At 49.8% G+C, this 20422-nt stretch overlaps 1 protein-coding gene across 1 annotated transcript in view; it reads right to left on the reverse strand.

Moving 5' to 3' along the window:
* Positions 1-3208: 3208 nt before the first annotated feature.
* srcin1a (SRC kinase signaling inhibitor 1a) overlaps positions 3209-20422 on the reverse strand; it is a gene marked incomplete at its 3' end in the record, with an annotated part of 173313 nt that continues 156099 nt past the window's right edge. The window contains exons 8-13 of the mRNA XM_078205274.1: positions 20189-20229; positions 16715-16878; positions 14940-15115; positions 9423-9553; positions 6078-6225; positions 3209-3265 (exon numbers count right to left, since the gene is read on the reverse strand). Of these exons, the coding sequence (XP_078061400.1) occupies positions 3209-3265; positions 6078-6225; positions 9423-9553; positions 14940-15115; positions 16715-16878; positions 20189-20229 (717 nt within the window). The remainder of the gene's footprint in view (positions 3266-6077; positions 6226-9422; positions 9554-14939; positions 15116-16714; positions 16879-20188; positions 20230-20422) is intronic.

Genomic DNA, 20422 nt, shown 5'->3' on the forward strand with positions numbered 1-20422 from the left:
GGCCTCCCCCCGCCACCACCAGACAATGATCAGCCCTCTCGCCCTCCCCCTCAGAGATACATCTGACCCCCCTCCTCCTCCTCCCCCCCCCGAGGGTGCTCTGATCTGCCTCCCCCCCGCCTCCCCCACCACCCCCCCAGAGATACATGTGACTGCAAGACCCCAGACTGATTAGAGCTCCGGGTTTAGCGAATTGCACCAGACAGGACAGCAATCAGATTATTAACTCTGCTTGAAAATACTCTCCACTGCCCAGGATTAGCATGAATTTTTTGATATAGATCGATAAGCAATCTCCTCTCTATGAGAAATGCCTGCAAGATTCATTTGTCTGATCAAAGGTTTATATTAGTGACGTGAGACAGCTAGCTATTGTTTTCTGCCTTCTTTACAGCCGCACCTCTCTAAAACTCCCAGGCTCTCTTTCACCTAATCGTGGAAGTCATCACAGGGTTACAAGATTCCATCTTCCTGTGACTACCAGAATAAAATTAGCACAGGAGCGACTTCCAGTGCAAGGCACATCAATGATCCGCATCACTGACCCGCCTCCTCCTCCTCCTTCCCCCCCCCCCCCCACCCCCCACAGAGTTACATCTGACCTGTTCCTCCTCAACTCTGTCCTAAACTGACCCCCCTTTATTTTGAGGCTGTGCCCTCTAGTTCTGGTTGCCTTTCTAAGTGGAAAGAATCTCTCCACTTCTACCCTATCCAGCCCCTTCATTATCTTGTATGCCTCTATAAGATCACCCCTCAGCCTTCTAAACTCCAACGAGTACAAACCTAATCTGCTCAGTCTCTCCTCATAATCTACACCCCTCATCTCCGGTATCAACCTGGTGAACCTTCTCTGCATTCCCTCCAAGGCCAATATATCCATGGACAGAATGGATAGTCAGAAGCTTTTTCCCAGGGTGGAAGAGTCAATTACTAGGGGGCACAGGTTTAAGGTGCGAGAGGCAAGGTTTAAAGGAGATGTACGAGGCAGATGTTTTACACAGAGAGTAGTGGGTGCGTAGAACTCGTTGCCGGGGGAGGTAGTGGAAGCGGATACGGTAGTGACTTTTAAGGGGTGTCTTGACAAGTACATGAATAGGATGGGAATAGAGGGATACGGTCCCCGGAAGGGTAGGGGGTTTTAGTTAAGTCAGGCAGCATGGTCGGTGCAGGCTTGGAGGGCTGAAGGGCCTGTTCCTGTGCTGTAATTTTCTTTGTTCTTTGTTCTTTTTGTATATACCCTATTATCAGAGGCAGGCCAAGCAGCTACAAGCAACCAAGGTTATTGAACTGAACAAAACGATTCAGCTTCCAGCTGCAACGAATAGACGTATTCAGCCTCTGCTAATAAGGGGACAGAAAATAGACAAGAAAGATGACTCCCTTCTCATTCCTAGGACTACAGGTGTTAGGAGCGACCTTTGACCCTACCAGACTTGCGTAGGTAAGGTTACTAGGCAACAAGGGGAAGAACCCCTGGGTTCAGTTGACCAATGAACTCCTAATTCTGCTGGAAGGTTGAATGCTATTGGCCAGAGTAAATAAAGTGTATTAATGTAATTGGACCGTCCAGCTTGGATAACAGGTTGGGCGGCAGGATTGAATCTTCTGAAATGTACACCTGTTGTGCTCTTGTGATGTAATGTCAGAGAGAAGCTAGAATTCGCTATCTATCTCCCAATACGCGTTGGTCAAACAAAGAACATCTTTAGCCGCATGCTGTCTTTTACAAGTCTTTGTGTTAGCTGAGATCAGCTGAATACGAGAGCCCCCCAGAGGGACACCCCGAGAAAATCCCCTTACACACACTGGTTATCTTTCTGAACGGATTTTACACATGTTTTGTGTAGAGTTTATGGACGGGATTTACCAGCCGCGCTCGCCCCAATGTCGGAAAATCCCGCCCGAGGTCAATGGACCTTTGCATGATCCGTGTCCCGCTTGCTACTATTCCCGTAGTGGGCAGGACGGAAAAATTCCACCCTATGTGTGAAGTAGTTTTGTGAATTCCTGTACTGGTTTTAAGGCCACTTTGTATTATTTTGCTATTTTTAATTAATTGTGCCAAGCACTAACTATAAGAATTCACTCTTCTAGCCCAAAGAAGCCCTGATACCAATCTGTCTTCATGAGAATCCTACAGGACATGCAACGGGGATCCCCAAATATCAATCAGATAACTGGAGCACGAGTCCAAAAGTTATTCACTGTACATGACACCACACCCTTATCTCAAATAAGCAGATAAAGGAACTGTCATAACCCATATCAGGTTATCGAAGTCGAAAACCATAAAAGTTAATGAAATTACAGAAAAATAATGAGTGGAACTGATCCACAGGTTTAGGGAACCAATCAGGAGATAACAAGAAGTGACATCTGTAGATGACTGTGATCCTTAAGAAGCCAATCAGAGACTAATCGCACACTGCCCAAACCAGGTGTGTATTGTCTCTATCAGGACAGGACCCACAACTTGCCTGGGTTTGCAAAATCTCACTAACTGTCCTGGCTGGAGACGATACACATCTCTTTAACCTGTGCTTAACGCTCTCTCCACTCACATTGTCTGTACCTTTAAGACTTGATTCCCTGTAAAGACTCGCATTCCAACCATTATCTTGTAAATTGAGTTTGTGTCTGTATATGCCCTGTTTGTGAACACAAGTCCTCACTCACCTGATGAAGGAGCTTGAGGCTCCGAAAGCTTGTGCTGCCAAATAAACCTGTTGGACTTCAACCTGGTGTTGTGAGACTTCTTACTGTTCCTACATTATGGCAGTGATTACACTTCCAAAGTAATTACTTGGTTCTAATTGCTCTTTGGGACATCCTCAGGTCAAGAAAGGCGCTATATAAATACAAATCTCACTTTTTGTAGACAGAACGCAAACCAGACCTGAACAGAAAAATACTGAACACAGGCTAGACAGACCGAATAAATACCAGCGTCTAGACCCTGGCCTGATGCACATGTTTTCTCAATCCTCATGCATTTTAATTTAATATTTTTTTAAAACAGGGAACATTAGGAGGCAGCAAGGAAAGAAAGGAAGGAGAACGGGATTGACAGGTAGGAACAGGGAGGGTAGAAAGTCGGAAGGTGGAATTGCCAGAGAGAGATTCACAGGGCAGCCAATAGCAGCAGTTCAGGGAGGGATTTGGGGCTGCATTCGGCAGGGGGAGAGGGGGAGAAAGGGGGTGTATTTACCTGCTGAAACGTCTTGGGCAGGCCTCCACAGGAAAGGCCGAGTTGGAGGGTGAGAAGCTGCGTTAGAAAAGCAAAAGGAAAGAAGAGGAGTCACTGCAGTGAGTTCCCGGAGAGATCTCTGATTATTAGCGATCAGAGCAAACCAATTCAGAGATGTTCTGTAACTTACTCCAGAGTTACTGAAACCAGTCAGGATAGTTTGCCATGGGATGGGTTTACACGCACAGCACTGTTTGGATCAGAAATCTTTAACTTACGGCAAGTTCTGTTCACCCTCAGGGATTTTCACAGTAACTTCATTGCAGTGTTAATGTAAGCCTACTTGTGACACTAATAAACTTTGAAACTTTAAACTTCACCCATCACCTGGCACTCACCGACCTCCTGCTCCGACAGTGCCTCGATTCTGAAATTCTCATCCTTGATATCGAATCCCCCTCCCTGTCTCAAAGAACAAAGAATAATACAGCACAGGAACAGGCCCTTCGGCCCTCCAAGCCTGCGCCGCTCATGTGCCCAACTAGACCATTCTCTGTCACCCTCTCCACCCCACAACTCCCCAAGACCGCTGTGATCCTCCAGTTCTGGTCTCTTGCACATTCTAAAGTAGCGCACTATTGGAGAAGCAGGGCTGAGGTGAGCAAGGGACAGCAGAACAAACTCAGTTCAATGTTAATCAAGGATGAAGGATGCAGAGAATTGCTTCTAAAGGTCAGTGGGAAGGTAGGGGCATTGAAGGAGATAGAGGCAGAATTATCCTGTGGAAAGATGAAGCAACTGCCCTAAGAATAAAGAACAAAGAAAATTACAGCACAGGAACAGGCCCTTCGGCCCTCCAGGCCTGCTCCGACCATGCTGCCCGACTGACGAACAAAACTGTGATTGAATAACCAGCTGTAAATGATCAATTTAATGACGCCTCGATCTTTATTGGCTCCAAGAACTAAAGGCAGACATGCTGGGCTGAAGATTCTGAGTGAGACTGTTTCCACGTCCTGAACCCATCGCCACGGGAAACCGTCACTCTTTGGGACCTTCATGGAGATGTTCCCTTAACCGGTACGGAGATGGCTTCCTTGTCCAAGTAAAGGCAACCGGCTGTACTGACCGTAATGAGGGTCACAGGTTGGGGCAGTTACTGTTGTCCAATCCGGGAACCCTGTCGAGTTATACAATGTGGAGTGTCCGGGTTACCGGCACTCAGGGTGAATAATCTGTCTGAGTCTTACTAACCAGTGTAAACAAATCTGGATTTGGTGAAGGGACACCGGCCTTGGTGGAGTTATTTCACAGGTTGGCTCTCGATGTTGGAGGGTGAATCTTAGGCCATCTTAGGGGAGCAGCAGGCTAGAGTACAGGTTCAGTAACTGAGAGGCTGCTTCAAGATGGAGGCACTCCCTCACTAACTAATAATCAGATATGACAGCCAGGCCCCCTGTGTGCGGGGATCCCAAAAAAACAATAAAACAGAAACTGAAAAATGAAATCACTTGTTCAAACTGGGTCCCTGTGTACCATCAACTGGAACTCCAGTAGGACTGATCTTTACTGGAATCTGACCTTCCTTCTGAGGTAGGGAATGGGAATTCCTCAATGGGGTGGCCTTTCTCTGGACTCTCACCCTTGCAGTACTGGAGGGGGGATTGGCTGAACTTTGCCCTGGCCCCATGTCTGGGTGCCCAGCTCCAGATACTGACACTGCCCCCTCCCATTGCAATGGGAAACTGGAATCAGGAAACTCCCAGGCAGCCACTTTTCATTATTCAGGGTGAAGTTCTTAATGAGCCGAATCAGCCTCTGACCTTGTGTGTGTGCATGCGTGTGTGTCATGCGTGTGTGTGCGCATGCGTGTGTGTGCGCGTGCATGTGTGCGCGCATGCGTGTGTGTGCGTGTATGTGTGTATGGGCATGTGTGCGTGGGCTGGGAAGGGTGGGGGGGGTGGGATGCGGGGAATTCCTTCCAATCCCTTGGCAAAAACCGCCATCGCCAAAACCCCCGACATTGGGAATCCGAGTTCCAGTAAAGGTCGGCATTCCCGGGCTGCGTCCATTCCCATTCCCGCCATTGGTCAGTGGATTCCTCGGCAAATCCGTTTGCCCTGCCTGCCCCCATTGGATAATGGACAGACTCTCTCACCCAATGGGATGATTCTTGACTCACAACCTCGAAGTAATAAATAAAAGTATTGAAGAAACTGAAGGAAAATACAAACACGTTTCACTGCCCCGGAAAATATTCTTCCTCCAACAGCTCAGCAAATTCAGCTTTAATTCCCGGGGGGATTCACCAGGAAAACCTTGGAGAGTTGGAACCCTATTTCCTTCTGTTGTCCTGACTCCTGGTCCAGTCTCCGAGTGGTGACTGAATGGCCGATGTTGATCCGATTGGGGAGGCGGTAGCATCGTGGTATTGTCACTGGACTAGCAATCCAGAAACCCAGGGTAACGCTCTGGGGACCCGGGTTCCAATCCCACCACGGCAGAAGGTAGAATTTGAACTCAATAAAAATCTGGAACTAAAAGTCTACTGATGACCATGAAACCATTGTCGATTGTCGGAAAACCCCATCTGGTTCACTAATGTCCTTTAGGGAAGGAAATCTACCGTCCTTACCCGGTCTGGCCTACATGTGACTCCAGACCCACAGCAATGTGGTTGACTCTTGAAATGCCTTCAGAATGGACAATAAAAACTGGCCCAGCAGCGACTCCCACATCCCATGAACAAATATACAAAGAAAAATCAACAATCTCAGTGAAATTCTCGGCTTGAATCAATTCACATTCGAGATTCACCAACAAGAAAGAATTGTGGCTCTTACAAAGAGATTGAGCTGTCTGTCAGGAGGTTAAAGGTCAGTCACGTTACCTTCTCAATGTGGCCAGGGCATCGGTGACGGTTTTGCATCGTTTGAGCAGAAGATCCAATCTGTGAGGTTCCTCTTTCAAGAACTTTACTGCCTCCACTTCCACACGAAGGATCACTCGCATTTTACTCTGCAGATTGGGGAACTGAGCTACAGAAACACACAAATCAAATCCGTTTGACAGAACAACATCTTTCCCACATGCATTCCTTCCTTGTTCCCTGGAATCCGGACTCTCACCAAAGAGACCAAAACCCCACTCTCAACTTTCATTTGTATTTCAACTTCCTGGACAAGGCTGGAAGGATAGAGAACACCAGACAGAGAGAGAGAGACAGAGACGGAAAGGGAGAGAGAGTCACAGAGAGACTGAGAGGGAGGCAGAGAAAGAGAGAGACAAAGAATGAAGGGTAAAGAGGTAGACAGGCAGAGAGAAACACAAAGAGAGAGATAGAGAGCGAGTGAGAAAGAAGGAGACAGACAGAGACCAAGAGAGCGTGTGCTATGGAGGTCGCTTTGTGTCGAAAGTCTGAACCGTGGTCATGTAGATTATGTTTATCTTCTAGGGTAGATTTGATTGTCCCGATTTTAATCCTGATCACCTGGAGGTTCGAGTGGGCGTTGACTGTTAGATGCTATGTTCTGGACAGGTAGGCATTGGCTCCCATTGTCGCTCTGCCCAATCAGAGTCACCGCTGGTAGGTGAGGCCTCACTGGTATTTTGGTTTAAGATTCCCACAGCATCATTCAGACACAGAGGTCAGTTGTACTCTGGATCACAGCTGTGACATGGGAGTCGGACTGTGGCCCAGAAGGGGTCTATCGCTTCTCGAGTGTTGGATATATCCCTGGAGGTTTCGTGCACTGGCCTGTCTCCTGGTGAAACTTTCTAGCTATAACTAATAAATGAAAGCATTACAAAGAAAATAGAAATAAGGCAGAGTTGTTCTTAAATGCTCTGTGCTCTCATTTCCTGGGTTAAGTCGTGCCCAAGAGATTAACAGAGAAATCCAAGGGGGTTTCTCACAGATACTGTGGGCGATTTCCCCCTCCCCCAGGTCCTCATCTTCTCTGGTCCTCAGTGAAGATCCAGTTCTCGCCTCCTGTCCACCCCCAGCCCCTTTATCATTCACACAGAATCGCAGGAAGGGCTCGTGTCTGTTCTAGCCTGACCCCATGTTCCAGATCTTGCTCCAGAACTCAGTGGATTATGGAACTTTAATCGCATATCCAAGTATTTTAAAAAATGAGATGAGCATTTCTGCCTCTAGCAATCATTCTTCAGCGAATGAGTTGCAAACCTTCACCACCCTCTGGGTGAAAACATTTCTGCTCAACTCCACTCCAACCCTTCCACTCCCTGCCCGGTCCGACTGCCACGATTTAAATCAGATCTGGGTATTTGAAGGAGAGAGGCCAGTGGTACATCCAACACTCGAGAAGCGATAGACCTCTGCTGGGCCACAACCGCCACCCCCCCCCCCGCCCCCCCCCCCACCAAGTCACAGCTGTGATCCAGAGTACAACTGACCTCCGTGTCTGAATGATGCTGTGGGAGTCTTAAACCAAAATACCAGCGGAGACTCTGATTGGCGGAGCGACAATGGGAGCCAGTGCCTAATAAGATAATTGACAAGAGGCAAGACTAGCAAAATGAGGTAAAACCGTAGAAAGCTAGAAAACAGCTTTTTATTAATTTATGGGACATGGGCGTCGCTGGCTAGGCCAGCATTTATTGCCCATCCCTAATTGCCCCCGAGAAGGTGGTGGTGAGCTGCCTTCTTGAATCGCTGCAATCCATGCAGTGTAAGCGCACCCACAATGCTGTTAGGGAGGGAGTTCCAGAATTTTGACCTAGTGACAGTGAAGGAACGGCGACATAGTGCCAGGTCTGGATTGTGTGTGTCTTGGAGGGGAACTTGTAGATGCTGATGTTCCCCGTGCATCTTCTGCTCTTAACTTTCTAGTTGAAAGAGGTCATGCATTTGTAAGGTGCAATAGCCGATCCAGAAATGACTGTGGCCCTTGGAAATGATCACATACTGATCACAGAAGCTCTGATCATGAAGTAGTGGTCATAGTTTAACTGGATCATGGACTATAGAACACCAGCATGAAATGCCGCTCCATATAAGAGCCCTCATGATCAGGAAGCTTTGGTAGCGACCAACAAATTAGAGAATAAATCGATAAGAGATGTGAAACAGAGAGTTGGATGGTTGGGATTAATTTGGTGGCAACATTAAAATGCCAGACAGGGGCAGCCAGTAATATCCAACAGGTGAGTGAGTACGGGAAAAGGCAACTTACTGATGGGACATATCAGGATAAAGACAGAGTACTGGCACAGAGTTCGAAACGAGACTGGGTGATCAAGGTGTTAGTGGACACTCTCACAGCAGAAAATGTGACCTTGTAGATTTGTTTTGCTGTCTTAGTCACATTTTTGTGGAAATGTAAGTTGCTCAAAATAAAAGCTGCATTTTAACAGTGAAAACTTTCAAACAGAACGGTTTTCGAAAGGAGTCAGTGATTGTAGACGAAAAGCATTAGAAATTCAACAAGTCTGTCTGTGGATTCAGTGATCTGTCACGGGTTTGGTATTTCTCTGATAGGTCGGGAATTGTATTTAGTTGAAAGCAGACCCAGCAATGTTACACTAATACCACAAAGAGAAACTCACAGCATCTTTACGATGCGGACCAATGGAGAGGTTCTGTGCAATAAGTCATGGATCAGATTGAGGGGAGAGGGGAGGGAGTGGGGCCACGGCGGGGGGGGGAGGGGGAGCGGGGAGGGGGGAGCGAGGAGGAGGGAGCGGGGAGCGTGGAGGGGGAGCGGGGAGGGGGAGCGGGAGCGGGGAGGGGGAGCGCGGAGGAGGGAGCGGGGAGGGGGGAGCGGGGAGGGGGGAGCGGGGAGGGGGGAGCGGGGAGGGGGGAGCGGGTAGGGGGGAGCGGGTAGGGGGGAGCGGGGAGGGAGGAGGGGGAGGGGGAGGGAAAGCGGGGAGGGGAAGCAGGAGGGGAAGCGGGGAGGGGGAGGGGGGAGGGGGGAGGGGGGGAGCGGGGAGGGGGGGAGGGGGGAGGGGGGGAGCGGGGAGTGGGGGAGGGGGGAGCGGGGAGCGGGGAGGGGGAGCGAGGAGGAGGGAGCGGGGAGGGGAGAGGGGGGAGGGGGAGAGGGGAGAGGGGAGAGGGGGGGGAGGGGGAGGGAGCGGGGAGGGGGAGGGGGCGGTGCCCCGCAGAGGGAGGGATCATCTTCCGCTCACACAGACAGAAAATTCCTCTCTTTCAGATCAATGGGACGGAGTGGGGAATCCTCGTGTCCCAGTCGGAGTGTCCGGGGGTCCTTACCCTTCAGTTCAGTGAGAGTCTCTCCCAGCTGACGCAAGACCAGTGCCTTCTCCTCCAGTTCCTGCACCGTGATCAGCTTCTGGTTCAAGGTCGAGTCTCGCTGTAAATCCTCCACTGATTTCTCCAAGTCACTGTCAGCAAGAAGAACAAATCAGACTCCTACAGCAACTGAAACTGTTCACCGATTCGGCAATCTGTGATTCACACTCTTGAGCCTAACCCGAATCAAAAATATTGGTATTTGCACCTTGTTTTATCACGTCAGTGATATGTGCTCCAGTGCTGCCTACAATGAACTGGAATCCAGTCACTCCATTTGGGTTAAATGCCATTATTATTGTTAAAGTGGACCTTGGCTCTCTCATCCATCGAGGCTCAAACCTGACTCCAGTTCCATTCCAATGTAACTGACTCTAAATCTCCCTCCAAGGTGGCCTGGCGAGTCACTGTGTGAATGAAGGTTCTGATCGAAAAAGTTCCCTGTCCAAGTCTGATAGACCTTCCACAATAACGTTTCTTCATGGTGGTACCTAGCATAACCACTGAGGGGCAGTAGATCCTCACACATGTAACTGGCTCATTGCAGAGACTCACAGTCACCTGGAGCAGTCATTTCAAGGTGATACTTTCACTGTTCATTAAGCCCCAAAGCAGAACGGATTGAAACAAATGGTTTTCAGTGTTCAGGGTAGTTATCTCAAAGGGTAATTAGGACAAAGAAAAAATCTGGCTGAACAGAAGCGGTTACAGCCTTGAACTGTTGACACTGGATTAGCAGATATTGTGCAGTGGTTAAATTACTGGATTAATAATCCTGTGAACAGATCCAACCACAACACCTTCAGAATTGAATTCAGTGTCAAAAAATCTGGGAACAGGACAGGTGAGGATGAATTTGTCATTAAACAGCCTTCCGTGAAGGAGTTCTCCAACAGGTCACTCCATTCTTTCCACTTTTATAGGAGTAATAGAGAAAGAGGATATTATTTACATGGAGAGTGCAGAATGCTGCGGTACAGAGGGATCTGGGTGACCTTGTGCATGAATCAGGCAGGTACAGCAAGGAACCGGGAAGACAAATGGAATGTTGGTCTTTATTGTTAGGGGTCTGGAATGTAAAAGTAGGGAAGTGTTGCCACAAATTCAGGGTGGCACGGTGACACAGTGGTTAACACTGCTGCCTCACAGCGCCAGGTTCGATTCCCGGCTCGGGTCACTGTCTCTGTGGAGTTTGCACGTTCTCCCCGTGCCTGCGTGGGTTTCCTCCGGGTGCTCCGGTTTCCTCCCACAGTCTGAAGATGTGCGGGTTAGGTTGATTGGCCACGCTAAATTGTCCCTTAGTGTCAGGGGGATTAGCAGGGATGGGGCCTGGGTGGGATTGCGGTCGGTGCAGACTCGATGGGCCGAATGGCCTCCTCCTGCACTGTAGGGATTCTATTGTAACTGTACAGGGCATTGGTGGGACCACACCCAGACTCAACCTTGTACCTGTGACAGTGCTGCACTCCCTCAGTACTGAACGGGGAGTGTTCGCTGAGACAGTGTGCCGATGTGATTGGATTGGGACTTGTATCTGTACCATTGTGACTCAGGCAAATAAAATTAGCCAGTCAGCAGCAAGATTCACACAAGTAAATATCTCTGTCAAAACTGTATTTATCTTGTATCGGATTCAATGTAATCCCGACAGCTGTTACAATCCCAGCCCCTTCGACAGCACGAATACTCTGTGAGAAATATCACACAGGAGCACCTGTCCACCCTCCCTCTTCTTCCCAAAGCATGCACGTACACCCAGAGCATCCACGTACACCCAGAGCATCCACATACACCCAGAGCATGCACGTATGCCCCAGAACATGCATGTACACCCCAGAACATGCACGTATGCTCCAGAGCATGTACGTACACCCAGAGCATCCACGTACACCCCAGAGCATGTACACCCCAGAACATGTACACCCCAGAGCATGTACACCCCAGAACATGTACGTACGCCCCAGAGCATGCATGTACACCCCAGAGCATGTACGTACGCTTCGCAATCTCACACAGTGATCATGAATTTAAAAACTTTCACATCACTTTCATAGAAATACATAAAGCAAATTATTTTGCCTTTCCCTTTTGTTGATCCAATTAGTCCTGGATTCTGATACACTCTCTCTCTCTCTCTCTGTACTCCTGGCTCAGTGAACAACAAACTTTATTGGGTCACATTAGACCCACATCCAGCAATAAGGAAGTTGCTTTGTTCATTTCAAGTGGATTAGTTTATGATTAACGAGTTGTGTAGCTGCCTGTTTTTCAGCTGTGTAATGGAGCGCTTGCTCGGTAACGGGGTGTAGCTGACAAGCGTACGGTCCGTTTATTCGCGGTAATCGGCAGACAGGCCTGGTTTGACAGCTAACAGCCCAACGCCACTCGGTAACCCTGGAACCTCACAGCAAGGGTGCAACTTCAATCTGGCAAATATTACCCCCTGCTCTTTCTCTAACCTCTATCATAGGGTCATCAGGCTTAGGAGCAGGAGTAGGCCATTCAGCCCTTCGAGTCTGTTCACTGCCCACCAGGCTGTGGTCTCAGCTTCACTTTCCTGTCTGCCCCCCGACTCCCTTATCCAGAATCTCACCACGATACCAATCACATCTCTAACTAACAGAGCCCCCCCTCTGCCGATTCCTAACCTCCAACTTTCTGAAATATCGAATACTCTTCACTATTTAGCACCCAGCCCTGGTTATAACCTTGTCTCTGTGACAGCTATCAGCTCTTAGAAATCATAGAAATCATAGAAACCCTACAGTACAGAAGGAGGCCATTTAGCCCATCGAGTCTGCACCGACCACAATCCCACCCAGGCCCTACCCCCACATATTTACCCACTAATCCCTCTAATCTACGCATCTCAGGACTCTAAGGGGCAATTTTTTTTTTTTAACCTGGCCAATCAACCTAACCTGCACATCTTTGGGCTGTGGGAGGAAACCGGAGCACCCGGAGGAAACCCACGCAGACACGAGGAGAATGTGCAAACTCCACACAGACAGTGACCCGAGCCGGGAATCGAACCGGGGACCCTGGAGCTGTGAAGCAGCAGTGCTAACCACTGTGCTACCGTGCCGCTCTTACATATTTCCTGCTGTCTGTGTTAACAATTCTTCCATTTTGTTATGAATCTGCTCACATTCAGACACAGAGCCGTTAACTCTGTCTCTCTACCAGGTTGCATCTTCTGCAGGTACATTCTTAGGGTTTGTTTGCTCTGTCCTTTCTGCCACATTCCGGTTTTCCAAACCATTCACCTGCTCGCTTACCTTGTTGTTTCCCTTCCATCATCCTTTCTCCTCACTATTTAGTTTAAAACACTCTCTCCCGGGGGCGGCACGGTAGCACAGTGGGTTAGCACTGCTGCCTCACAGCGCCAGGGGCCCGGGTTCCATTCCCAGCTCGGGTCACTGTCTGTGTGCAGTTTGCACATTCTCCCCGTGTCTGCGTGGGTTTCCTCCAGGTGCTCCGGTTTCCTCCCACAGACCAAAGGTGTGACGATTAGGCTGATTGGCTATGATAAGTTGCTGCTTAGTGTTAGGAGGATGTCAGGTGGATTAGTGGGGTAAATATGTGGGGTTACGGGGATAGGGTCTGGGTCGGTGCAGACTCGATGGGCCGAATGGCCTCCTCCTGCCCTGCAGGGATTCTATTCTAACTTTAAGGTTTTGCTTTTTGTAAGTTTAGCCCCCAGCTGCTCAGAATCACAATGTGGAACCTTTTTCCCAGTCCTATCTATATCATCAGTACCTGTGCGGGCCCCGATCTTCCAGCTCCCACTGTGTTCCCCAGCACCAAGCAGACAACACCGCTTCCTACACTCACTCCCTTAGCTGTACGGAGCTGTGTCTATATCCCTGACCCCACCGTCCCCTACAATCACTACATTCCTATTTACACCCTGCCCTCCCGTTTCAATGGCTCCCTGTACTATGGCACCACGGTTAGTTTGTTTATCTACCCTGCAGCCTCTGCTCTCATCCACACAGGCTGAAAGAACCTTCAACCTGTTGGACAATTGCTAGGGCTGAGGTTCCTGTACTTTAACCCTTCAATCCCCATACCTGCCCCCCCACCCCGCGTCCTTGATCACTGATCCAATTGGATGATCCGGGTCTAAGGGTTGTGACTTCTTCCTGGATACTGTGTCCAGTTATCATCCGCCTGTAATGACCTCATCGAGGCCCAGGAGGTGGGCCTCTTGGAGTATGAGCTCCCTGATTGAGGTAATGATTGTCCACCCAATCAGGGAGTCTCACCTGTGTATATATATTGAGGAGTGTCAGGGCTACTGACCCTCTGGATTCAGACTCTATCTAAAGCACTCTTAGGAGTGGAGATAAGTTTGTAAATAAAGGGATTCTGGTGAAGGGACACCGGCCCCAGGCATTAACTGCCTCCCTGACATATCTAGACTAGACCGGCCTGGGCTAGATTGGACCAGACTGGACCTTGATTTTTAAAGATCATTTCCTCATCCTCAAATCCCTTCAGCCATTTTCTATAAACTCTTCCAGTCCCTCAACCCTTCAGAAACCCTGCGCTTCTCCAGTTCTGGCCCCTTGAGCATCCCCTGAATTACTACACCTCCCTGTTTGTGACTCTGTCTCAGCTGCCTGTGCCCTAAGCTCTGGGTTTCCCTCCCACAATATCTCCACCTCTCCAGTCTCCTTCAATCCAACCTCTTTATTCCAGCTTTTGCTCCCTTGTCTCCTTTCGCTTGAAGCTAGTTTACGTTTGGAGAATTGTTCCTGTGAAGTGCCTTGCTACATTTTACACCCTTCCCGCTTAATTAAAGCCATCATCACAAAACGCCACAGCTTTTCGGTGAGTCAATCTGTGCACTGCTTTTCCCAACTTTCTGCGGAGCTGTGGATGGATTCACTTTGGAGCATCCGTGATACTGAGGAAGTCGGGGATAGCAGGTTCGGTGAGTTGGTCACTGCGCAGATAAAAATTACTGAGGGAGATAGGGAATGGGTGACCACCAGGCAGCGGGAGAGTAGGAAGGCAGTGCAGGGGCCCCCTGTGGTCATCTCCCTCCAAAACAGATATACCGTTTTGGATACTGTTGAGGGAATGGCTCAGCAGGAGAAGGTGGCAGCAGCCAGGTTCATGGCACCATGGCTGGCTCTGCTACACAGGAGGGCAGGAAAAAGAGTGGCAGAACTGTAGTGATAGGGGACTCAATGGTAAGGGGAATAGACAGGCATTTCTGTGGATGCAAACGAGACTCCAGGATGGTATGTTGCCTCCCTGGTGCCAGGGTCAAGGATATCTCGGAGCGGCTGCAGGATATTCCAGAGGGAGAGGGTGAACAGCCAGCTGTCGTGATGCATACAGGCACCAATGATATAGGGAAAAAACGGGATGGAGTCCTTCAAACTGAACCTCGGGAGTTAGGAGTTAAAATAAAAAGTAGGACCTCGTTCATGCAACTCTGTTTTTTGAGAATAATTTTGAACCTACTTCAGTTGCTGTACGATCATCTCTTCCTCGTTCAGGTATTTCTGCCTCTCCTCCTCCACCAGGGCACGCTGGCGATGGAGCGGGTCTTCCTGCTTCCTCAGAGTCTCTGTCACTCGGACACTTATCTCCGACTCCAAACGTTTCATCATGTTTTTCATGGTGTCTTGGCTTTGGACCTGTCAGAGAGAGAGAGAGAGAGGAGTGAAGCTGCAAACTTCTATCTGACAGCGAAGACTGAATCAACTGGAAGAATTTCTTCTCGAAAAGAGAAAGGTGGGGGAGGCCAAAACTGGGCCATAAATAAAAGAGGGTCAGCAGTAAATCCATGCGGGTAAAGCGGTGACAGATTCTTCACCGAGAGTGTGGTTAGAATGCAGATCCTGCCACGACAAGGAGTGGCTGAGGGAAAAGCAGAGACGCAGACAATGGGAAGCTGGATAAATAAAAGAAGATCTTACGCCTGGCCTGAGATCAGTTAACTCCCAGCGTCTGAATCTCTGGGCAGTGCCGAGGTCAGGAATGGAGGCCGATGGAGCACAAAGTTACCAGTGATGACCTTTGGCCCCATTTCCCAATGCCATTCCCTGTGGCAGCCATTCTAGTGCCCAGGAGGTGGGTGCCAATGAGACCGAGAGTATTGCCAAGCAAGCTAAAGATTTGCCAACTGGCCTCGGGTTTTCTGCTCCAATGGGGAGCGGCTGAACTGCCTGCAGGTGGACACCTGGCAACAGGCCACCAGGGGAGTACCCTCGGCAGATTGCCAGGACTCCCCTGCCCCTCCCCCTCTGCGTGTGGCTGGAACCAAAGGCCGCCTGTAGAGGGATCCCACCATGTTCCACAGAGAGAGAGAGAGGGGGGGAGGGGAATGAGAGCAGTGCTGAATTTGAGTATTGACCATGGCTCATTTAGTCTTGTCTCTGAGAGTCACAAGTTCTCTTGAGCTTGAGAGAGCCGCCCTGCCAGATGAGATGTTCAAACAGATCAAGGGTGTGGGGGGGATAGTGTTTCTTCAGAAGGAACTCATCAGAAGTACAGATAACGAAAATACAACAAAACGTACTCCAACAGGGCGGCATGGACAAGTTGGGCCGAAGGGCCTGTTTCCATGGTGTAAACCTCTATGACTCTAAAACTTATAAATCAAAGAAAGGGTTTAATAAAGAAACTTCATTACTCCAAACTTGGGGCCTCGCCCTCGGCCACTCCAGGCTCTGTACAATTCTACATGGTTTCATATTTATAGTGAATCAGCTGGTCAGCTGACGATTACATCACTCTGTAATTGGTTCTATGGTTTACTGGGTCAGCTGATCCTTACATCTTGTTCCCTTTGGTCACATTACATCCAATACAAAGTTGTCACTGGTTACACTCCAACAGATAGTGCAGGGAAATGGAAAATCAACCATGATCTCACTGGCTGGCGGAGTGGGCTGAATGGTCCACCTCTGTTCCTATTCCCTGAGGCCCCATCTGACTGCTCGGGTGGATATAAAACATCCACGGCAACTATTCCAGGAAGTTCTACCTGCTGACCTGGCTAATACTTATCCCTCAAATCAACATCACAGAAAGAGGAGGTTGCCTGTTCCTTATCACGTTGCTGTTTGTGGGAGCTTGCTATGTAATTCTCAGCCTCAGTATTTCCAGCGTTACAACAGTGACTAATCTTCATAATTACTTCATTAGTTTGTAAATTGCTTTGAGATGACCGACGGCGCTATATAAATGCAAGCCTTTCATGGTTTGAGTTTGTGAGGAGGGGGATTGGTTACCTGGAGTTTGCGGAGTTGCTGTAGTTGGTTCCGCAGGTCGCTGGCGTTCTGCTGGAGATCGTGCAGATGGAGCTGCATCTGAAGCCGGGTGATGGCTGTGGGGTGACTGATAGACGCAGCAGCTGCTGAGGTGGTCACTGTGCTGCGGACAGAGGGACTGAGAGCTGACAGCAAAAGGGAAACAGAAAGACAACAGGGCAACGATGAGAGAACACCCAGAAACGCAGCCAGCGCTTCAACAAGTTTACAACTCCCTGCCGACCCACCCCAGGATCCGCGGTACGCAAAGTGAGAAAGGCCAGAGTCCTGGAGATTAGGACATCGCAATGGTGTGAAATACCAGCAACTCTCGTCAACAAACCACCCACCGCCTTCGATTTCACCTCAAAGATTATGCACAGTTTACTTTGGGAACATCAAACGTACAACTGTGTCAACGTGGGGGCAGGGGTTAGAGGAGTGAGGTCAGGGAGTAGAGGAATGGAGGTCGGGGGTAGAGCAAAGAGGTCAGGGGTTAGAGGGATGAAGTCAAGGGGTTAGAGAAATGAGGTCAGGGGTTAGAGTGATGAGGTCAGGGGTTAGAAGGATGAGGGTCAAGGGTTAAAGGGATGAAGTCAAGGGGTTAGAGAAATGAGGTCAGGGGTTAGAGTGATGAGGTCAGGGTTAGAGCGGTGAGGGCAGGAGTTAGAGAGATGAAGGTAGGGGTTAGAGAAATGAGGTCAGGGGTTAGAGGGATGAGGGTCAAGGGCTAAAGGGATGAAGTCAGGGGTTAGAGCGATGAGGTCAGGGGTTGGAACGATGAGGTTAGGGGTTAGAACGATGAGGTCAGGGGTTAGAACGATGAGGTCAGGGGTTAGAACGATGGGGTCAGGGGTTAGAATGATGAGGTCGGGGGTTAGAGGAATGACATCAGAGGTTAGAGGGAAGAGGTCAAGGGTTAGAGGGATGAGGTCAAGGGTTAGAGGGATGAGGTCAGGGGCTAAAGGGATCAGGTCAGGGGTTAGAGGAATGAGCAAGGACTGTCATGAATTCCACCAAAATCCATCACAGCTCACAACTCCCGATGTCGGGGTTGCAAGGTGACTTTACGTGTTGTGAATTGCTGTTTCACATATTACAGAGGAGCAATGTTCAGTTGCTAGGCAATGATTTGCTGCCATATTTACACAGAGCTTGGTGAGTTTGCTATTGCCCTGCATGCTGCACAGGAATGATCTGGCTGGGCCCTGTGATCTCAGCCACAAAACACCTCACATCTTCTTGGGAAACTCTCTCGCCCTTCAGCAAGTCTGTTTGCTTTATCCAAATTTGTTCTGATTCATCCTCGAGATTCGGATGTCACTGGAAAAGCTTCCAGATCGTGACCCGCCTTCTGGAACCTCTGCAGAGCCTGGTGTAACTGGCTGGGCTGGAGTGACATATAGACCGGCTCAGGGACTGCTGCATGTTTCCATTCCCAAAGGACATGAGTGAACCCGATGGGTTTTATTCCCAGATATTTTACTCGAGTTGCTGAGGTGGATTTGAACTCCCTCCACCAGACCCCTTGCTCGTTGCCTCCGAATTACTCGGCCAGTAACACAAGCACCAACTGCTGGAGCCCTCGCACACGAAGGAAGTATTTTCCAAGTTGGTTTGGCCAATATGAAGCCTGGCAGGTCAGTTCATGCCTGTTGGGAATTAATGTGTGAGCCAGTTTTGATCAGTTCGCTGTGCTGAATCACTGCGTTAAAATTGAGGGAGTGCTGCACTGTCAGAAGGTCAGTGCTGAGGGAGTGCTGCACTGTCAGAGGGTCAGTGCTGAGGGAGTGCTGCACTGTCAGAGGGTCAGTGCTGAGGGAGTGCCGCACTGTCAGAGGGTCAGTACTGAGGGAGTGCCGCACTGTCAGAGGGTCAGTACTGAGGGAGTGCTGCACTGTCAGAGGGTCAGTACTGAGGGAGTGCCGCACTGTCAGAGGGTCAGTGCTGAGGGAGTGCTGCACTGTCAGAGGGTCAGTGCTGAGGGAGTGCCGCACTGTCAGAGGGTCAGTACTGAGGGAGTGCCGCACTGTCAGAGGGTCAGTACTGAGGGAGTGCCGCACTGTCAGAGGGTCAGTACTGAGGGAGCGCCGCACTGTCAGAGAGTCAGTACTGAGGGAGTGCCGCACTGTCAGAGGGCCAGTACTGAGGGAGTGCTGCACTGTCAGAGGGTCAGTGCTGAGGGAGTGCCACACTGTCAGAAGGTCAGTGCTGAGGGAGTGCCGCACTGTCAGAGGGTCAGTGTTGAGGGAGTGCCGCACTGTCAGGGGGTCAGTGCTGAGGGAGTGCCACACTGTCAGAGGGTCAGTATTGAGGGAGTGCTGCACTGTCAGAGGGTCAGTATGGAGGGAGTGTCGCACTGTCGGAGGGTCAGTGCTGAGGGAGTGTCGCACTGTCAGGGGGTCAGTGCTGAGGGAGTGCCGCACTGTCAGAGGGTCAGTACTGAGGGAGTGCCGCACTGTCAGAGGGTCAGTACTGAAGGAGCGCCGCACTGTCAGAGGGTCAGTGCTGAGGGAGTGCCGCACTGTCAGAGGGTCAGTACTGAGGGAGTGCCGCACTGTCAGGGGGTCAGTGCTGAGGGAGCGCTGCACTGTCAGAGGGTCAGTACTGAGGGAGTGCCGCACTGTCAGAGGGTCAGTACTGAGGGAGTGCCGCACTGTCAGAGGGTCAGTACTGAGGGAGTGCCGCACTGTCAGAGGGTCAGTACTGAGGGAGTGCCGCACTGTCAGAGGGTCAGTGCTGAGGGAGTGCCGCACTGTCAGGGGGTCAGTGCTGAGGGAACGCTGCACTGTCAGAGGGTCAGTACTGAGGGAGTGCCGCACTGTCAGAGGGTCAGTACTGAGGGAGTGCCGCACTGTCAGTGGGTCAGTCCTGAGGGAGTGCCGCACTGTCAGAGGGTCAGTGCTGAGGGAGTGCTGCACTGTCAGAGGGTCAGTACTGAGGGAGTGCCGCACTGTCAGGGGGTCAGTGCTGAGGGAGCGCTGCACTGTCAGAGGGTCAGTACTGAGGGAGTGCCGCACTGTCAGAGGGTCAGCACTGAGGGGTGTTGCACTGTCTGCTTGGGTGGATGTAAAAGAATCCATGGTCACTATGTAAAGAGAAACATCTTGGAGTCCAAGAATGGGGGTTGTGCAAGAATTTGGATATTTAAATCCTGATTTTCCACACTGTGCTCAGGATTAGAATCACCGGAAAACAGCGGGAGACACCTGGTGAATCTGGGAAGTTGGGGAACCCAATCCTGCAGCAAAACCTCGCTCGACTGAGATGCAGAATGGAGAATCAGATATCTGTCCTTTGTTGAATTGGGTCGTTCACTCTCCCCGGGGCTATGTTCATTCATACAGACACTAAGATGTGTTGACAAGGGATTATCACAGAACCCTCAGTATTTTGACATGGTGGGAGGGGTGAATATTTACAGATAAATGGGATGTAGATGAATATTATACTCACTTCCAGTGCCTGAGCTTCCATTTACTGATTCCGATTTATCACTGCGAGGAAAATGTAATAATTAAAATAATCATTAAATCTGAAGCTAGCTTTTGAAGGGGGAGTGGAATACAGAACAGCTTGTCACGTTGGACAACAACAATCTGCATTTGCAAAGCACCCTGAATACTAAAATTAAAGTTTATTTATTAGTCATAGGTAGGGTTACATTAACACTGCAATGAAGTTCCTGTG

Source organism: Mustelus asterias, unplaced genomic scaffold (assembly GCF_964213995.1).
Source record: "Mustelus asterias unplaced genomic scaffold, sMusAst1.hap1.1 HAP1_SCAFFOLD_647, whole genome shotgun sequence".
NCBI classification, from domain to species: Eukaryota; Metazoa; Chordata; class Chondrichthyes; order Carcharhiniformes; family Triakidae; genus Mustelus; species Mustelus asterias.